Below are 17,417 nucleotides of genomic sequence, written 5' to 3'. Positions count from 1 at the left end.
TTATAAGCTTTAGAACTATCGTGACACTTTGTTATCCTTTGCTTTACGGCTAGAGGTAAAGCTTAGGGTAATAGGATGTTACACAACGTGACCCCACTTCCACTACCTTATCGCTGCTCAGTGGTTCAGTTCTCTCCCTCACTACGTGAACCAGTTGTGCCGTAAAAGTCTTGATTCTCCCCTTCAACCTGTTCTTGAGCAGCGCATAGCCCAGAAGTAGGAGCAAACTCAACTCGGACAAGCAGAACCCGACCTAAACTCCCAAACACCAGCCCGCCACTTCTAACATCATCAACATAAAACGAGCTTTTGTTTAAAGGGATTAGGCCCAAGCTTTCTCCATTAGCACAATTGGTAGAAAACTCCTTATTGGGCCAACTAAGGAGCCTGCTTTGCTTTTCTTTTCTTTTTTTTTTAAATGTTACATTTATTCAGCCCATCATTATTATAATCCTAGCTAACCATTTTTTTCTGATTCAGCATCATTAATAATCAAATCATTATATTCCATCAAATCAGAACTTCCCTCTAAATCAGGATCATCAGTTGTCCTTGATGCGTGAATTTGAATTGAATTGCAATAACTCCATTCATTCAAAATGTTCTCAGGAATTACTAATCTATCCTTATCTGCTTCTTCCTCCCTTGTAATCGCCATCACCAACTCAACCACTAGATCTCTGCTTGCCATTGGCACTATGGAACTCGAACTACTTGCAACCAAATTCTTGCATGCTTTTGGGGGACAAAGAGTACCTACCTCTTCGAGCTTGAACTCCACTCCATAACTCTCATGACCAGCCTCTTTAACTAGGACGTCGAATCTGCTTATACCAATTGTGATGTGAACCCACCATTGATTATGTCCATGATACAAGTATCAATTTGTACCTATCTCACACTGAATGAGAGGCATGATTCTGTGGCTTTGTCACACCCAATAACTTCTCCCCATTGACTTCCTATAATCTTGAACGTCTTTGCTGACCACGTATGCAAAGGAACACCAAAGCACTCTAACCATACCCTTCGAGTTTCACTGTACTCCTCTTTATCCCATCTCCAAATGCTATGAAAAAGTTGCAACAGGTTGTTCATTTTGTACTCAAAACACTATCAAAAGTTAGGAGTGCTTTGTATGCACCTAGTTCTTGTACTTGCACAACTTAAGGCAAATTCTTCTCAATCATGGACTTTAAAGAATTATAGTCAATAGCTTTTATCGTCCCACCTATTAGGCTCCTCTATAACCAATCCAAATTCTGTTTTTCCAAAGAAACTTCCATCTTCTTCGTCCACCCATTGCCATGTGGATCTTCTTTTTTTTCCCTATTTTCTTAGCTCTTTCACATTCTTCCCTGAAAACCTCAGGCTCTCCTCATGTTGTGGTTGATGCTTAACAATATTTTGGATGTCGCCCACCTCGTTATGTCTCTTCACATTCTCCAATTTATTCGTGCGTCGATACCTAGATTCTCCTACTAAAACAACCTTCCCTAATAACCTCATCCTATTCATCTCTGCAATAGCCTTCATAGCTCCACCCTTCGTTGTATCCGGATGAACGGAAAAATGTATATGTTACCATTCTTTAATTTTTTTTGAGAGATAGATATCATTTATATGTCTAGTTCAGTTGAATAAGTGGTACAACTTCCTTTTTTATATATCTTCAGGAAGATGATCTACAAAGATAGAGAAGATTCATTTTTCAAATGACAGTACTCTCTCAATTCCAAACCCTTGGATCTCTACTAAATTGCCTAGTTCAACCCCTCCCTGTGTTTCCCATCCCCTCTCACTCTCATCTCTCAATGTGGATGTCAGAATATTTTTTTAGGGATATTCACACTTGAAATATCTCCTAAAATTTTACTCCAGCAGACAAAACACTTTTATAACTAAGAGTGAGAATGAAGTAATGATAAATTTACTTTTATGCTCTTTAACCAAGTAACAAAACCCTAATCCCTATTCCCCTAATCCTAATTTACATAGTAGTAATGCCTCCCTCCCTCTCCCTCATTTCCTTCATTCGAGCACTCCTCTTCTATCCTTCTCATACAGACATGCAAAACAACAATAGCAATGGTGGGTTCGTCATCATGAGTCCTAACCACAGCATTCTTCTCCTCCTCTTTCCATCATTCTTACACAAGAGCAATGGTCGTTCTTCATTGTTCTCAATGCGTTGTCACGAGTCCCAACCGTAGCGCTCTTCTCTGTCACAATTGTAGCAGAGAATGACAACATCCAGTCTGCGTCATCGCTGTAAATCGAATAGCTTTCTCTTTCGCCATGAAGCTCTCGCCATCACAGTAGTCCACATTGTTGCCAAGCAGCCCTCGCGATTGCAGAAATTTGCATCCTCGCTGAGCAATAGCAGAAGTTCAAGCCCTCTCCTGCAACTCAATAATGTCTTCTTCGGAGGTCCTTATATTCACCAAGATTTAGAGTAAAATTTGTTGTTGCTGGTTCTAATTATTTGTTTTGGGTAAAATTTGTTTTGCTAGTCCTAATTTGTTATTTGATAATAATTTGTTGCTGTGGTTCAATTTTTGGTTATTAATATGTTGAAAATTTTTCAATATAATTTATTGTGGTTGCTTTAAAATCAGCTTTTAGTACTGGTGAGAAAGTGCTTAACAACTACATGATTTGATGAGTTCTAATAAAATTTTCACCCCTATTTTTTTATGGAAACTCTTGGAAGAAAAAGGTTGCTTGTACTTGATTTTATTTTATTTTCTAAGATAAATTTTCTAATATGGTTAACTTATTAGTAATATAAATAAAGAATTTATTTATATTTTGGTCATGCTGGATTATGCTCTCTATAGATCTCAATTTTCTCTAAACAAATATTGCATTCGCGTAGTATTTTAATGCAAATCTATTATTGTTAGCCCTTATATGCAATGATTTGGACTTGATTATTGTAGTTGTCATCTCATCTTTAGTGAGAGCTTTATCTTTAACTAAATTTAGGTTGTCTTCAAATTCTGAGTGACACTACAAGAAAAATAAGCTTTTGTCATGCTTTTAAAGTGTGCCAAAAAATAAGAAAGTATAGTCATAGCTTGTGGCCATGTTGTTTAGCTATGGCCACACTTTTGCGGGGGTCACACCTGCGAACGTGCCGGTTGCTCTATTGACACGCTTTTATTGACCTACAGCCACGCTTATTTTGTTACCACGATGTTACCTATCGCCACGCTTTAAAAGCATGTCCAGAACCAGACCTACTGCTATGCTTGAAGAAACGTGACTATATGTAAACTTATTGCCAGGTTTTTTTTAAGTGTGTGCCTAAATGTGAACCTATTGTCATGCTTTAAAAGTGTGGCTTAGATATTTATCAAATTAAAAAAAAATCTCTAGTATAAGCATTCATATATACTCCGATGTACTCCAAAAAAAAATATAAAACTCATAATAATTGCATAAAAAATGTCAATAAGCATAGCATCATCAAATTGTGTAATAAAAACTAGAGTAAATAACCATTTTTAACTATGAAAGATTCAAGTACTGACAAATCTATCCATAAAAAAATAAAATTAATGATGTACCTATTAAAGATAGATTCTAGTTGAGAAAACTAACTAAAACAAAAAAAAAATATTCAGAATTTTCAAATTATCTCTTCTTTACCAAATCCAATTTCATAACTTTTCTTCCTCTTCCTCTTTTACCCCTGTACACACCTTCAATTTGACAAGCCCAATTTCATTATACTCCATCAACTCATCCACCACCCCTCCTACCTTCATCGCCTCCATTTTCTACTCCGACAACTCCCTCATTGTCTGGTTCGCCGCCAACGCCACTCCATCGACTCCAGAGCCTCCCTCTAGAGACTCAAGTTTCCCTCTTTCACCTCTCAACAACCTCAAAACATGTTTTTGTCGAGGTTTTTGTGTTTCAAATCTTTGATCTTTTCTGAGTGTGTGAAAGTTTTCTAAAAATGATAGCTTTTTTGTTGTAAAATTGGAGCTTCATTGCTTCATGATCAAGGGTTGTTGTGGTGGCTATTAGTTCTGCAGTTTTGTGAGCTTTGTACTGGAATTAGAATGCATGTTGGGTCTCATTTGGATTCTATATTCATTGAAGGATTTGAGAAAAAAATAGTGAGTTTGGATTGTGGTTTTGTGATTCGAAGTAGGGGTAAGTGGGGCAAATATGGTTAAATTTTCCCTGACAAAACAACATTTGTTAGAAGCTTTGTGTTTTATAGAAGGTGAGTACAGTGGTGGAAGAGAAAGAGAAAGAGAGATTGTGAAATTGGATTTGATAAAGAAGGGATAATTTGAAAATTTTGAATAGTTTTTTAGATTTTAGTTAGTTTTGTCAACTAAAATTTATCTTCTTCGGGTACAGCATTAGTTTTATTTTTTCATGGGTAGATTTGTGAGCGCTTGAATATTTCGTGGTTAGAAATAATTATTTACTCTAAAAACTATAACCACAACAAAGATAAGCTCTAGCTGGAGCACATGATACAAAAACTAGTTTGAAACACCCAAACTCTATTATTTTCCCTTGTTACACCACTACAAGTGTCAGCATTCCTAATAATTGTTAACCAATTTGTAATAACTATGATAGTCCTATTTAACATGACTTTCTTTAAGGTTTCTTGAACACATTCAAATTCAGCAACCAATGCACTTGTAGATTGTAGCTTCATCCAAAAGCAGAACTTTTAGATTCTTCAAAATTCATTCGTTATGATAATTCTTTTCTTTTGGCCACTAAAAAGTTGTGTGTCATGCTCCTCTACCATTGTGTCAATTCTCTGAAAATATAACAATAATTTTTTATATATCTTAACTTTCATAACAATAAATATAACTATAACAATTTCATATCTCCAACATCTTACATGTTACTACTCTGTTAGCTGCAAATGCATTATACTACAAAAAAAAATCAGTATTTGTAACAAAAAAATTGTTACAAAAAATCTAAATTTTGAAAAGAAAGGAATTTGTAACAAAAAAAGAGTTGTTGCAGTATGTTTTGTTACAAAAAATTTTGTAACAAAAAAAAAATTATTACAATATAAAGTAATATTTTGTAACAATTTTTTTAATACAAAAATTAAAATTTGTTACAAAAGTGATAACAATTTTTTACCTTTAAAATATTTTTGTAATAATATATTTTTCTATCATAAAATTTTGTTACAAAATATAACTTAATTTTGTAACTTTTTTTTTCTTTAGTTACAAAAAGACAACGTTTATTTTGTAACAATTCTTTTAATACAAATTATATATATAATTTACCAAATTATTTTTTTTAATTAACTGATATATTAACTAATTTACTGAGCAAGCCAACATTTATATAATATATGTAATATCATAGATAATTCGAACATGCTTCATTTAAGTAAGATTGTTTTAAAACAAAATAATATTAGTGTTTACATTGATTAGTTTCACAAGTTATATTTCTTCCACAAGTTCAATCAAAAATTAAAAGTCTAATATAGATTAGTGTCTCTATAAATTAAAATATTCTTGAGTCCTTTAGGTAGCATGTTGTCACCATTTTAGCACTCCTGTAAATGAAAAAAACCAAAACAAAAATTAGAAATAAGATATATCACTAATTACAATTTTTTCATTCACTTTTATTCAAAAATTTTAGAAATATTTTGGCAAAATTCCTCCTAAAACTTGGATATTTTCACCGTTTACGGTTTCATAAAAAACAACCAATTCATCACTTATTTTTTTAATCATTAAATAACCTGAATAACAAGTTACATTAAAAAACACAGAGAAAGATAAAACAAGAGATACTGAAATTGAACAATTACATCAACCTACAAAATAGAGGAAGAATTTATAATACTTTTATGATTTGAATTTAATTTTCTTTTTCCAAAAGAAAAAAAAGACACTTCCTTTAGCACATTACTTTTGGAATTCAATAAGCACACACTCTATATACATTATATGCACTAACTACAAAAGTTTTTTTCACTTCTTTACTGGAACAATCATTTTATGGTACCACAAATGACAAATGCTAAAACAGTATTGCAAAGATAACCAACCTGCTAGACAAACTCTACTTAAAAATTGTTTACCACAACTCTGTTATCCAAGTTCAGCTTGTCTTCTCTACCTATAATAACAAATGTGTACAAGTTATTAACGGTACAACTTAAATAAGTTTTCAAGTTCCACGAAGAGAGCAAACACGATCTTGAATCAATTTTCTTTCTAAGTCTGTTATATCCTCAAATGCATGATCTGGAAGAGACTTAAATGGCTCCTTTCATGGATCATTCTTGGACAAATCAAATCATAGGTAGCCTCTCGTATTACTCTTTTATTAGGTCTACATAGTCTTTTTGAAGTTAACAATTCATATGCGGTATTTAGCTATCACAAAAAAGATAACACATTCTTTTTTTGATAATTAAGACTTTTTAAAAAACTGTGAACTAATCTGTCATACAAATTAAAAATATTGTTTTTTCATAACATGAGCTAAATCGCATATCTAGCAAGGAAATAAGTGCAACCATAACATTACACTTAAAAATATTAAATTTGATAATCATTTCTTGAATCAAAGATAGGTAGAAATTTAGAACTCACATTCATGTCATAGAATCAAAACAAATAAGTTATTGTCACCCTAGTGCTCTTACAAATCCAGTAGTACAATGCACAAAAATTATTTTTTTTTCCTCTGAGATTGCCCACTCTAATAATGAGACTACTTTAGGTAGACATTTGGCAAAGAGTTTGAATTAAAGTCTATTGCCTAATAAAATAGATTTATAAAATATATCAAGGGTGAATTATAATCCAGTCTCAAAAAAACAAGCAAAGCATTTAACAAACTCTCAAAAAGAATTATTAATTCTTTTTTATAATAACATACTTATATATTATAAAATTTATCAATGTTAAATTATTATAAAAAAATTATATAATTAAAACTAAAATTTTAAAAAAATTTATAAAAGCAATTGTATTTAAACGAAAAGTGAAAAATAGAATTAAAATTAGTGCATCCAAAAATATTGAGAATTTTGAATTTTAAAAAAATGAGAAAAATTGGTGAAGAAACTAGTTTAATGTACAACATTTAATTTCAATGACTAAAATGAGTCACTTAATGTAAAGTGAGAGATTAATTTGGTGCATCTACAATGATGACATAGCGAATGATACGTAGATAATACGATTGCGACACATGGTACAAACTGACATATGGCTAAATAGCATTGTGATACGGGTAAATTTTAGCCTGTACCTATCTAGATCAAGCTCTCAGGATGCTCCTTACTTTTTGTCATGGTGTTGGCTCCAGAATTAAACACGTGTATTGTACATTGACAGGCTGTTTGAATGAAGTATTATTTCTAACCTCCAGACAAGTAAAACCGGTTTTATAATAATTACAATTCTACCTGAACACTTTGGGTGAAAATATAATAATTATATGTACGGGTAGAAACTTATTTTATTTGTCAATTTAGACTTTGAAATAAAATTTGATATTAGAATTGATCCAAAACTGAGTCTGTCTGAAATAAATGGCAATTTATTTTTGACAAAAAAAAGGCACTATGAAATTTGTTTTAATTTTATTTAGTTATTAATAAGAGTTAATTAAAAAATGATTAAAACAGAAGAAAATTTATGTTTAGATTAGGTCAAATTAATGTTATTTATTCCAACATTACAAGAGAAATTATGTAATTGTGCAAATTATATTGAAGGTGTCACAAATTTAAAATAGTTATTTAATCAAAGTAACAATTTATTTATAAATACTATTTTATCGCTGCAGGGCAGTCCGTTGCCAATATGAAGAACCTCCAGTCCAAGAAATAGCCCCAATACAGAGAACCTTACATTAGTTCCATTGAAAATTTGAAGTAGAGCTTTTGAAATATGGAGGACAATGTTATTTTATATTATATAACTATCTTAAATATAATAATTTGTTTTCAATTCATTTCTAATTAGATCAATTTTTAAAATATATTTTTTTTCAAATATAATTTATCTTAAACTATAGTAAAAAATTTTTTGAGAAAAATATTAAATGACCAACATTTTTAGTTAAAGGAAAAGAGAATTGGCTAGGATTAGCATATGTAAGACAAATGAAAAAAAAAATTGTTGAGCACCCTATTCTAATAAAAAAAGGTTTAATTATTCTGTTGGTCTCTATAATTTTGTGAAATTTTTAATTAGGTTCGTATACTTTTTTTCCTTTTAATTGGGTCCCTGCACCAATTTTTTTTTTCAATTAGGTTCCTCTTGGTGGTAATTGGCTTAATTGTATAGGGATCCAACTAAAAAAAAATTAGTGCAGGGACTCAAATAAAAGAAAAAAAAAAGTGTAGGAACTCAATTGAAAAAAAATTGATGCAGGAATCTGATTAAAAGAAAAAAAGGTTTAGGGATCTAATTGAAAATTTTGCAAAACTATAAAAACCAACACAGTTATTAAACCTAAAAAAAAGTTTGTTTTTAAGTATGAAACTCATATCTTCTAAATTATTAACATAAAATTCCACATTAATTCAATTTAAAATAAATTAGTCAATTACATTTTTAATTTAAAAAATTGCACAAATAACTTATATGATAGATATATACTTACAATTCAAACAGCTAAATTTTAAAATGTCATTATTTAAAGAATTTAATTTTAATGCACTATAAATATAAATAAGTGTAAAATCATTTTACATGTGCATCTAATTATATAACGCCATTTTAACAAAAATAATTATCTTCCAAGAATTATTAATGTCATTGCCTTCCTGACGGAACTCATCTGAATGTCCCCCAACCCATTCAAAATCATCTCCGTCTCTCACTTCATTCTCCTCAAACACTCTTTTTTCCTAAAATGATGCATATATCGAATCGTCACAGTACATGTCCAGATCTTTCTCTAATAATACATACAAACATAACATAAAAACCATGAAATAAGTGTACTCCTGCTTATCCTTGAACAACACTGCTTTAATTCAATGTACAATGTATAACTCCATACAGAAATTTAAATAGAACGAAATGCTGACCACCAGCTACCGATCATGGAAACTACTGCAGATATCAAAGTATTTTATGCAACTTTGCCGCAATCAAACTCTTAAACCGAATACTTTTTCAATTTGGGGATTTGAATTTTAGAGAAAAAAAGCCGCTTTCAGACAATAAGATGATACATTTTTTTTTTGTCATTCAATTTTTTTCTAGTAAAAGTGTAAAACTTCTCAGATTTTCTTATTTTGGTCTTCAACTTTTCACATTTTTTTTACTTGAACTTTCCATGTTTAAATGTTTTTGTCCTCTACTAGACACAATAAATAATACTTGCGGGTAACTATAACAAAAAAAATGGGCCGAAGATATTATGACATTGGACGGGCCGGCCCAATATTTGTTGCACCCACAAACAATTTTCAAATAAACAGGGTTTACTTTTGTAAATAATAAAATTTATGTGGGAGCAACCAAATTTCATAATAAACCAAGAAACCTATGACTCTTCCCGACAAAAAATAAGAGGCGTCGTGAGAGCCTAATCTGGACAGGCACAGGCTAAAACTGACCAATTTAACCTACCGTCTCATTTACTAATAGCAGATAAGAGTGTTCATTGGTTTGGACAAACCCATGAAAAATCTATGCAGTTTATCTAATACCAAAAAATTACTTTCACTATATGTTATCATATCTAAAATGCAAGTTCGATTATTATCTGCTACGAGTTAGATCGTTATCTGATAAGAGTGTTGGATTTTTGTAGTTAATTAATATTTATGTCAGTAAAGTCATTAATATAATTACTAAAGATTTTAATTTATACTTTAGTGTTAAGTTTTATTGGTCCCTAAAATTAATATTGTATATTAAAATTATCTTTAAAATTTTAGTTACATTAATTACGTCTTTAAAATTAGTAAAAATATATTACATTAATCTTTTCTATTAACAGCATGTTAAAGTGACTTGATGACATGTATAGGCATTAGTGATACATGTTATTTTATAATTTGACCAGTATAATGATATGATAATAGTTTTATTAATGACATGTAACATTCTGATGTAAATGAGTATGTCACGTGTCATAATACTACTTAATTATGTGTTATCTTATGCTTGAAGATAAACGAGATTCGAGATCATAGTGAGAGTCTTTGAAGTGTCTTCACATTAGCTTTAAAATGGCAATTAAAAGTATTTATAAGAGATTTTGATACATAAATAAACAAGAATTTAAGTTAATGTATGTGAGAATTGAGTTGAAAAATACCTGAATTTGTTGAGATATTTATAAAAAAATGATAATTTAATCATTTGAATTGATAATCTTATCTAAAATGAATCAATGAGTTATATCTCAAATGACATAGTCTCCCCATATTCATTTAAGAGGTTGTGAGTTCGAGTTTCCTATTTTTGATAAAAAAAAAAAATCTTATCTAAAATGAGTATGTAAGTTCTTTTTTTATTGCATGGAAAAAGTTAACAAATTATCTGATGTCCGTAGTTATCAGGAATAAATTATTATGAAAAAATTGTACGATTAAAATTAATATTTTAAAAATATTTATCAAAAGCATTTGTATTTAAAAAAATATGTGAAAAATATAATAAAATTAGTATAATTAAAGATATTGAAAATTTAGAATTCATTAAAAAAAATTAAGTGTAAAATTAATTCTTAAAAGATAAAATATTTTTTAAATTTATTTTTAAATTTTTTTTTTCAATCAAATTGGTATTTATTTTTATTTAAATTTTTTCGACCAATATTTTTTCAATTCCTAAAACAAACCGACACAATACATTTATCTACATCAACATATTATGTATCACTGTCTAACTCATTATCTTATAATTATATGTGGCCAACTCATAAAGTAATATATATTACTAAATAATTATGTTACTGAGTCATATCAATTCGCTCTTAATAAAAAATAAATCACAAATTAATATAATATATTTTTCTCAGTTTCACAAATATAATTAATGTAATTAAAATCTTAAAAATAATTTTAATACACAGTATACAAATATTTTAAGAATTAACTCGTATTTTACTGATATTATTTACTATTATCGACTGACACCGACATTGGTAAATATAATTGAATCTTTTTTCGTTGAGATTTTGGCCTATACGGACTTCTACAGAAGTCTTGACTATCAATTAAATTGGTACCGGTTCATGTAACTTATATATTTCTATAGTTTGTGATATTTTTTTTTGTGTGTGTGTATATAATACTTTTGTTAAATGTTTCTTTTATACCAATAATAAATAAATGTATGTGAAGTCTCTTAATTTAATGTATCGATCAGAGATTGTCGAAAATATCGTAAATTCCAAACAGATGTAGTGCTCTTTTATTAGTCTGTTGTTAAAATTACCAAGCAAAAATTTATTTATTTATTTATTTCACTTTAATTTTGAAATTTAAAAACTAATGATTTAGTTGTGAAATTGAAAAATGTAATTCATTTTTGTTTGTCTATGAGTCTTTGTTTATAAGGTGATTAAGATTAATCTTAAAAATATGACATATATCAACAACAAAGTCTATGCTCTACCACATACAAAATATGATATGAAATTAAATAAAATAAATATAATAAGAGTGCTAAATATAATTAAATAACATGTGCAAAACTGAATATGTGGAACCAGCTTACCAAGCCCAGGTGGGCAGATGTACTGAAAGCAATGAAATAAGACACGTGTCTATAACCACACGAAATAAGGACACGTGTGCAATAAGTTCTTTCCTCCTCTGACACGTAGATCATCCAATCACATAACTTTAAAAGCACTAATGTATAATGTATGAATTACATGCATGTTTGAGTTCCCCTACTACTAAGGAAGTCAAATTCGTTCTATATAAAGAACAGGCCCTAACAATTGGATACAATCAAGTTGCATAGCGCAATTCTTCGATTTCAATTTCACAAACCGCTTTTGGTGCTTCCGTCTTCATCTCGTTGATTACACATTTAAGTTGTTACTTTATATTATAAGCTAAGTATTAGATCAATTAGATATGGTTGGAATAGGGGTTCCAATATGGGTACAATGTGGTGACACTGGCAACCCTTGCCGGTGCAAGGTGGTGGGCCCAACGGTGGGGTTCCTGGCGTTTGCTGCGGCGGCGGTAGTGGAGTGGCCGGTGGGTGCTCTGATCTATTGTTTCCGCCACATGAAGGGCCGCAAAATCATGGCTCATCCTGCCACCGTGGTCTATCCTTCAGTCACTAATGCTATTCCAATTTAAGTTGACACTTCTTACACTTTTTCCCTCCTTCACTTTTATGTCTCATGTATAATATGAATAAAATCATGAATCTATATTGTTTTTCTTTTTCTCCGATAAAAATATCGGATAGGATGTTATCTTAGCTTAATTTCGTCTGCTAATTTTCTTTCCTTAGTTTATTAACCTTTTGAATTAATTTGTGAAATAGAAATTAGTGCTATGTATAAGCTTAAGTTTAATTAACAGAACGAGTATGCTCGCTTAGATATGCTATACTTGTATGATTAAGCTTGTAGTAATGGCTGTTGACCAATAAAAAATTGTTCATATTCTGTACTATAGTAAATAGTACTCATAAGTAATAGAGGTTTCTTCGTTTTTTTTTTTTGGATAGTAGTGTATTTCCAGCAAAGCAGGGGAAAGTACATAAACATGGTGGTTAAGCAGAACTACAAGTATAAAAGTATGAGTAAACAACACTTATTCTATGACATCCATCATTATATATATTATACCCCAAAACCGCACATACCAACAAACTACTAAAGTTTTTGGCTTTTAAACATAGTTGATCGAACCGGACCGGTGATCGGTTATTAGTTTATTGGTTCAACCGATAAATCACTGGTTGAACCGATAAAACTGGTTTCACATGAACAAAAAATATAAAATAGTAAAAAATTTAGTAAAATGATAGTTAGGTTCTTGAAATTTTTGACTTCGGATTAATTAGTCCTTGAAAAAGATAAAGTATCAATTTGGTCCTTCACGATAGTAAACTATGGATACGTTATGTCCCTCTATCAATTTATTATGTGAAATTTAATAGTGATGCTTATATATCTCTACTAATTAATCCTAAGTCAAAATCTTTGAAGATATACTACTTAACTTAATATTTTAAAAAATTTAAAATAAATATATTAACTAACATTTTAATAATGGTATAAATCCTAAAGAATTATATATTAAAAAAAAGTGAGTATAAAACTAAAATTAAATTAATATAAAACAATTCAATTATGTGTATATATATAATATATATAATAACTAGCACATGAAGTATAAAAGTGACAAAGCAGTTTGGTGACATACCTTGTTGAGTGTAACAAGAGAAACATGAGTTCGAGTCCTGCAGTAATGTTCGAGCCTACCATGAGGCGCTGGACGGCTGGAGCACCGTAGACCTGTGAAATGCTGGGAGCACCATAGGACTGGTCGGTTCGCGCATTTGTATCGAACCGGCCAGTTTTTGACTAATCGTCCAGTTCTTGCTGGTTTAATTGCGTGTTCGATCCAAACTATAAATCGAATCGGTTAGACTACCGATTCACCGGTTTTTCGATCGAACCGACCGGTCCGATCCGATTCTTACAACTATGCTTTTAAGTATGTGAAGTTTTTAGACTCAGAATTGTTGTTAGTCCTGCTTTAATACTCCACTGTTCTCCCATAGCCTTATAACAGTTTCATCTCTACTAAAGAGCCAAAAGTGAAAATTGTTTGTTTTTCTTTAAAAAAATGTTTTTAAAAGTGTTTCTTAAAATTATTTTGTGGTCATTGAAATTAAAAAATTAATATAACTTGGTATGAAACTAAAATTAGTTTGTGGCAGTAATATTTGCTGGATATGTACTTCTTTTGACGTGTACTTGTTTTTTTTTTAAATTTATTGTCTAAAATTTAGCGTCTAATTATAAAAAAATTTTAATTTTAATTATAATTTTAGAAAATATTTATAATAATAATTATTACATACGATGAATTTTTAAATTTATTATGATGATGAACAAATATTATTGAAATAATTAATTATAAATTTATTAATTTGATTTTTATTTAACATATGTTAATAATTTTGTAATTTTGTGATGCAGGTTTTTTTATTGAGCCGAACAGAAAAGTAAAACTATTGCAAGCCCAATATGCTTAAAACTAATCAGCTTTGATTAATGTTTGCAATATTATATGACTGAAGCAATTTATGATTATTTGGGACAAATTAATCTATTATTGCCACAAGTCCAAATTAAAAATTGTTGCTCCAATGCTTGATCCAAAACTTATTGTGAAAGGAAGCAAAAATTGCTTCATGCCTCCAACGGATCCCATTTCTTCATTTGGGATGAATTTCAAAATTTAATTTGCTAGCATTAGAAACATGAGAGAGATTGCCATTGATATGATTGATGGCATTGAAAGCTACACGCTACTCAGGGAAGTAAAAGTAACTCTTTAATTAATTTGCTTAATTCATTTAATTACTTTTCTTTCAATTATTTCTTCTCTCTCATTCTTTCTTTCTTCTCTTTTGGACATTACCTAGCAAACCATGGAAGCTACATTGAACTACCGAAAAGAAGGAAAGGCACGCTAAAAGAGCATCACAATTATGGCAAGAAAAAGAAAAACAAAAAGTATGCTGTGGCTAAAATTCTCATTCACTTGTGGTAAGATTTTGTGATGAGATCTTGGCTTCTTCATACCAAAAATGGTTGAAGGATATTCGGCCAGCAAGGAGAAGATTCTTGGAGGCATGGCTTGTCTCTGATTCTGCTCAACCACCACAGGAAGAAGCTAGGGTAGTTACGTGATGGAAGAGGCAGAGATTGGAGCAGATGAAGCTATCATCATCATGAAGCATTAAGGGCCAGAAATTCATCTTGGAGAGCAAGCCAAGGATGGAGCGCTCGGATTGATGAAGATTGATGACCAAGGAAGGACTAGAGGTAATTGTATGTTGGGTTTTGCATGGGTTATCTCTTCTCTCTCTCTGGCCGAACCGGTTTTCTTCTTGGAGAAGAAGAAGTTGGCTTGGTTTTTGCCTTCAAAGGTGGAGGCTTCCCTCTTCTATAAAAAGAGAGAACAACCACGGTTTGGAGCAAGGAGAAAGTGTGAGAGTGTAAGGCACAGGGTTCTCATAGCTACCTGAGCTAACAGTTTTTCTTTTCCTTCAATGTATTTTGTTTAGTATTTTTCTGTTTAATTTTGTCATGTCTTGAGTCTCATGAAAAAGGCAAACAGTGAGGTTTGTATGAAAAAGCCAAAGAGCGGAAAAAGACAGAGAGTGCAAAATTAAAAGAAAAAGGCATAGATGTTCTTAAAGTTCATTTGTACATCTGTGTTGTGTTTCATGATTCTGTGGGAATCTTCTTGTAAGTTGGGTTAGCACTTTACAGTCTGTACTCAAGAAGATTATAGTGAAATTTCATCATAGTTGTGACGGAGATTGGATGTAGGCTGCACTGCACTTAGCAGCTGAACCAGGATATATCTGGGTGTAATTTTCTCTCTTCTCTACTCCATTTCTGTTTCTACTGCACAGGAGCTAAAACTGAAAAATATCTCATGCCAAGTGACAAGACAAAAATAAAAGTCTTGTGGCTAGGGACGAGACAAAAATCAAAAAGTCTCCTGAAATTATTTTAAAGACCAGCAAGCATTACTGAGCGAAAAGGGGGGCTAAGATTCAACCCCCCTTCTCTTAGCCACTGAAAACCATCAATTGGTATCAGAGCTTGGTCTCAAAAAGATCAAGCTTTGCAGCTTGGAGAAAATATCCAGATGGCAGAAAGCAGAGGCTCAAATCTGGTGTCCTACAACCTTACAGAAGGACAGTCAAGCAACAGACCGCCTCTTTTCAATGGAAAAAACTATACCTGTTGGAAGGAGAGAATGAAAATCTTTGTGCAAGCAGTAGACTACAGATTCTGGAAGATCATCCTAGAGGGTCCTCAATTTTCAACTAACACAAGTGCTGAAGGAGTGGTCACTCTTAAACCAGAAGCAAGCTGGACCGAGGAAGATAGAAAGAAGGTGGAGCTAAATGCCAAGGCTGTAAATCTACTCAATTGTGCTATAAGCTTTGAGGAATACTGACGGGTATCACGATGCACAACGGCAAAGGAAATCTGGGACAAACTGCAAATCACTCATGATGGAACCACCATTGTAAAGAAGACTCGGATAGACATGTTAAACAGAGAGTATGGAATGTTTGCAATGAAGGAAGGAGAATCCATTATGTAACACCCTAATATTCAAATCCTTATGCTCTAGTCGTATGTCAATGATATTACGGTGGTACGACTCTCAGGTGGATTTTTAATATATAAATATAGGTAATTTCGAAAGGAGTATTAGTCGAGAAGCCTGAAAAGAGTAGAAATAAAATCGCGAAGACATATCACTCACGTTTCGACATCAAAAATTTAAACTGTAAAGCCGAAAGCGATATACGGACAAGGCATAAAGGAGATTAAGAGATAGATAATGGATAGATATATATAACATAAGTAATAGCCACTAGTCGCGACCCGCAAAGTTTAGGCCGGCTAGGGTACAGTATGAAAGTAGTTGACAACAGTATATCCTAATCTCTCTCAAAGGAAACATAAGAGCCTCTATAGGCAAGTTCCAAAAGAGTTCAATACATAATATAATCTTTTCAAAACAAAGGTGGAAAGATTCTAAGCAAAACACAAAATAGAGAAAATAAATATCTTCGTCGTCTCTCAGACGAACCGCAGCTCACTTCTGAGCACCTGAACCTGTATCTGAAAAACAAGAGATATATACGGAATGAGAACCTCGGGCCCATGGATTCCCAGTACGGTAAAAGTGCCAAATAAATACAATGCACTGCAATAAAAACTCACTAAGCATCCTAAACTCCTTTTCACCAAGTATCCAGCCTAAATTCTCACTAATCCATAAATAGGCATCTGTCGTAAGGGGATACTAAATCTAGTTCATGTTACACATGTTTCCCAACTCGCTGATTCCTCCATGAATCAGACTCAGAATCATAAGCAAAACCATCACCAGTTGTTCTGCCTCAGCAACTCTATATCAATACATCATACCCTCGTCTGGAGCTAGTGAAATCACATCACTGCGTCTACCCAGGGGGCTCAAATTATCCCATTCAAAAATCATTATCATCATGCAATCGCATCATCAATACATCTCATCAAGAACAGCCCTCAACATCCAGCGACACCAACATGAGGGATCTCTCAATTGTACAAACACAAGCAATACAGACAAGTAATACACAAATAAGGTACAAGTAGAACAAGTAGCACATAATCAGGTAACATAGCATATATGA

At 31.6% G+C, this 17,417-nt stretch overlaps 1 protein-coding gene across 1 annotated transcript; it reads left to right on the top strand.

Moving 5' to 3' along the window:
* The first annotated feature begins 11,981 nt into the window (after positions 1-11,981).
* On the top strand, positions 11,982-12,401 carry LOC107484260 (uncharacterized). Its single transcript, XM_016104874.3, has one exon. It carries the CDS (start codon positions 12,092-12,094, stop codon positions 12,320-12,322), a length of 231 nt encoding a protein of 76 aa, XP_015960360.1. The 5' UTR covers positions 11,982-12,091; the 3' UTR covers positions 12,323-12,401.
* Positions 12,402-17,417: the final 5,016 nt, after the last annotated feature.

This window comes from Arachis duranensis, chromosome 1 (assembly GCF_000817695.3).
Source record: "Arachis duranensis cultivar V14167 chromosome 1, aradu.V14167.gnm2.J7QH, whole genome shotgun sequence".
In the NCBI taxonomy this organism is placed as follows: Eukaryota; Viridiplantae; Streptophyta; class Magnoliopsida; order Fabales; family Fabaceae; genus Arachis; species Arachis duranensis.
This window is presented reverse-complemented; position numbering and strand designations above follow the sequence as displayed.

Bases quoted from the DNA above. Each gene is read 5' to 3' on its own strand.
- LOC107484260 (XM_016104874.3), top strand. From the start codon at position 12,092: ATGGTTGGAATAGGGGTTCCAATATGGGTACAATGTGGTGACACTGGC.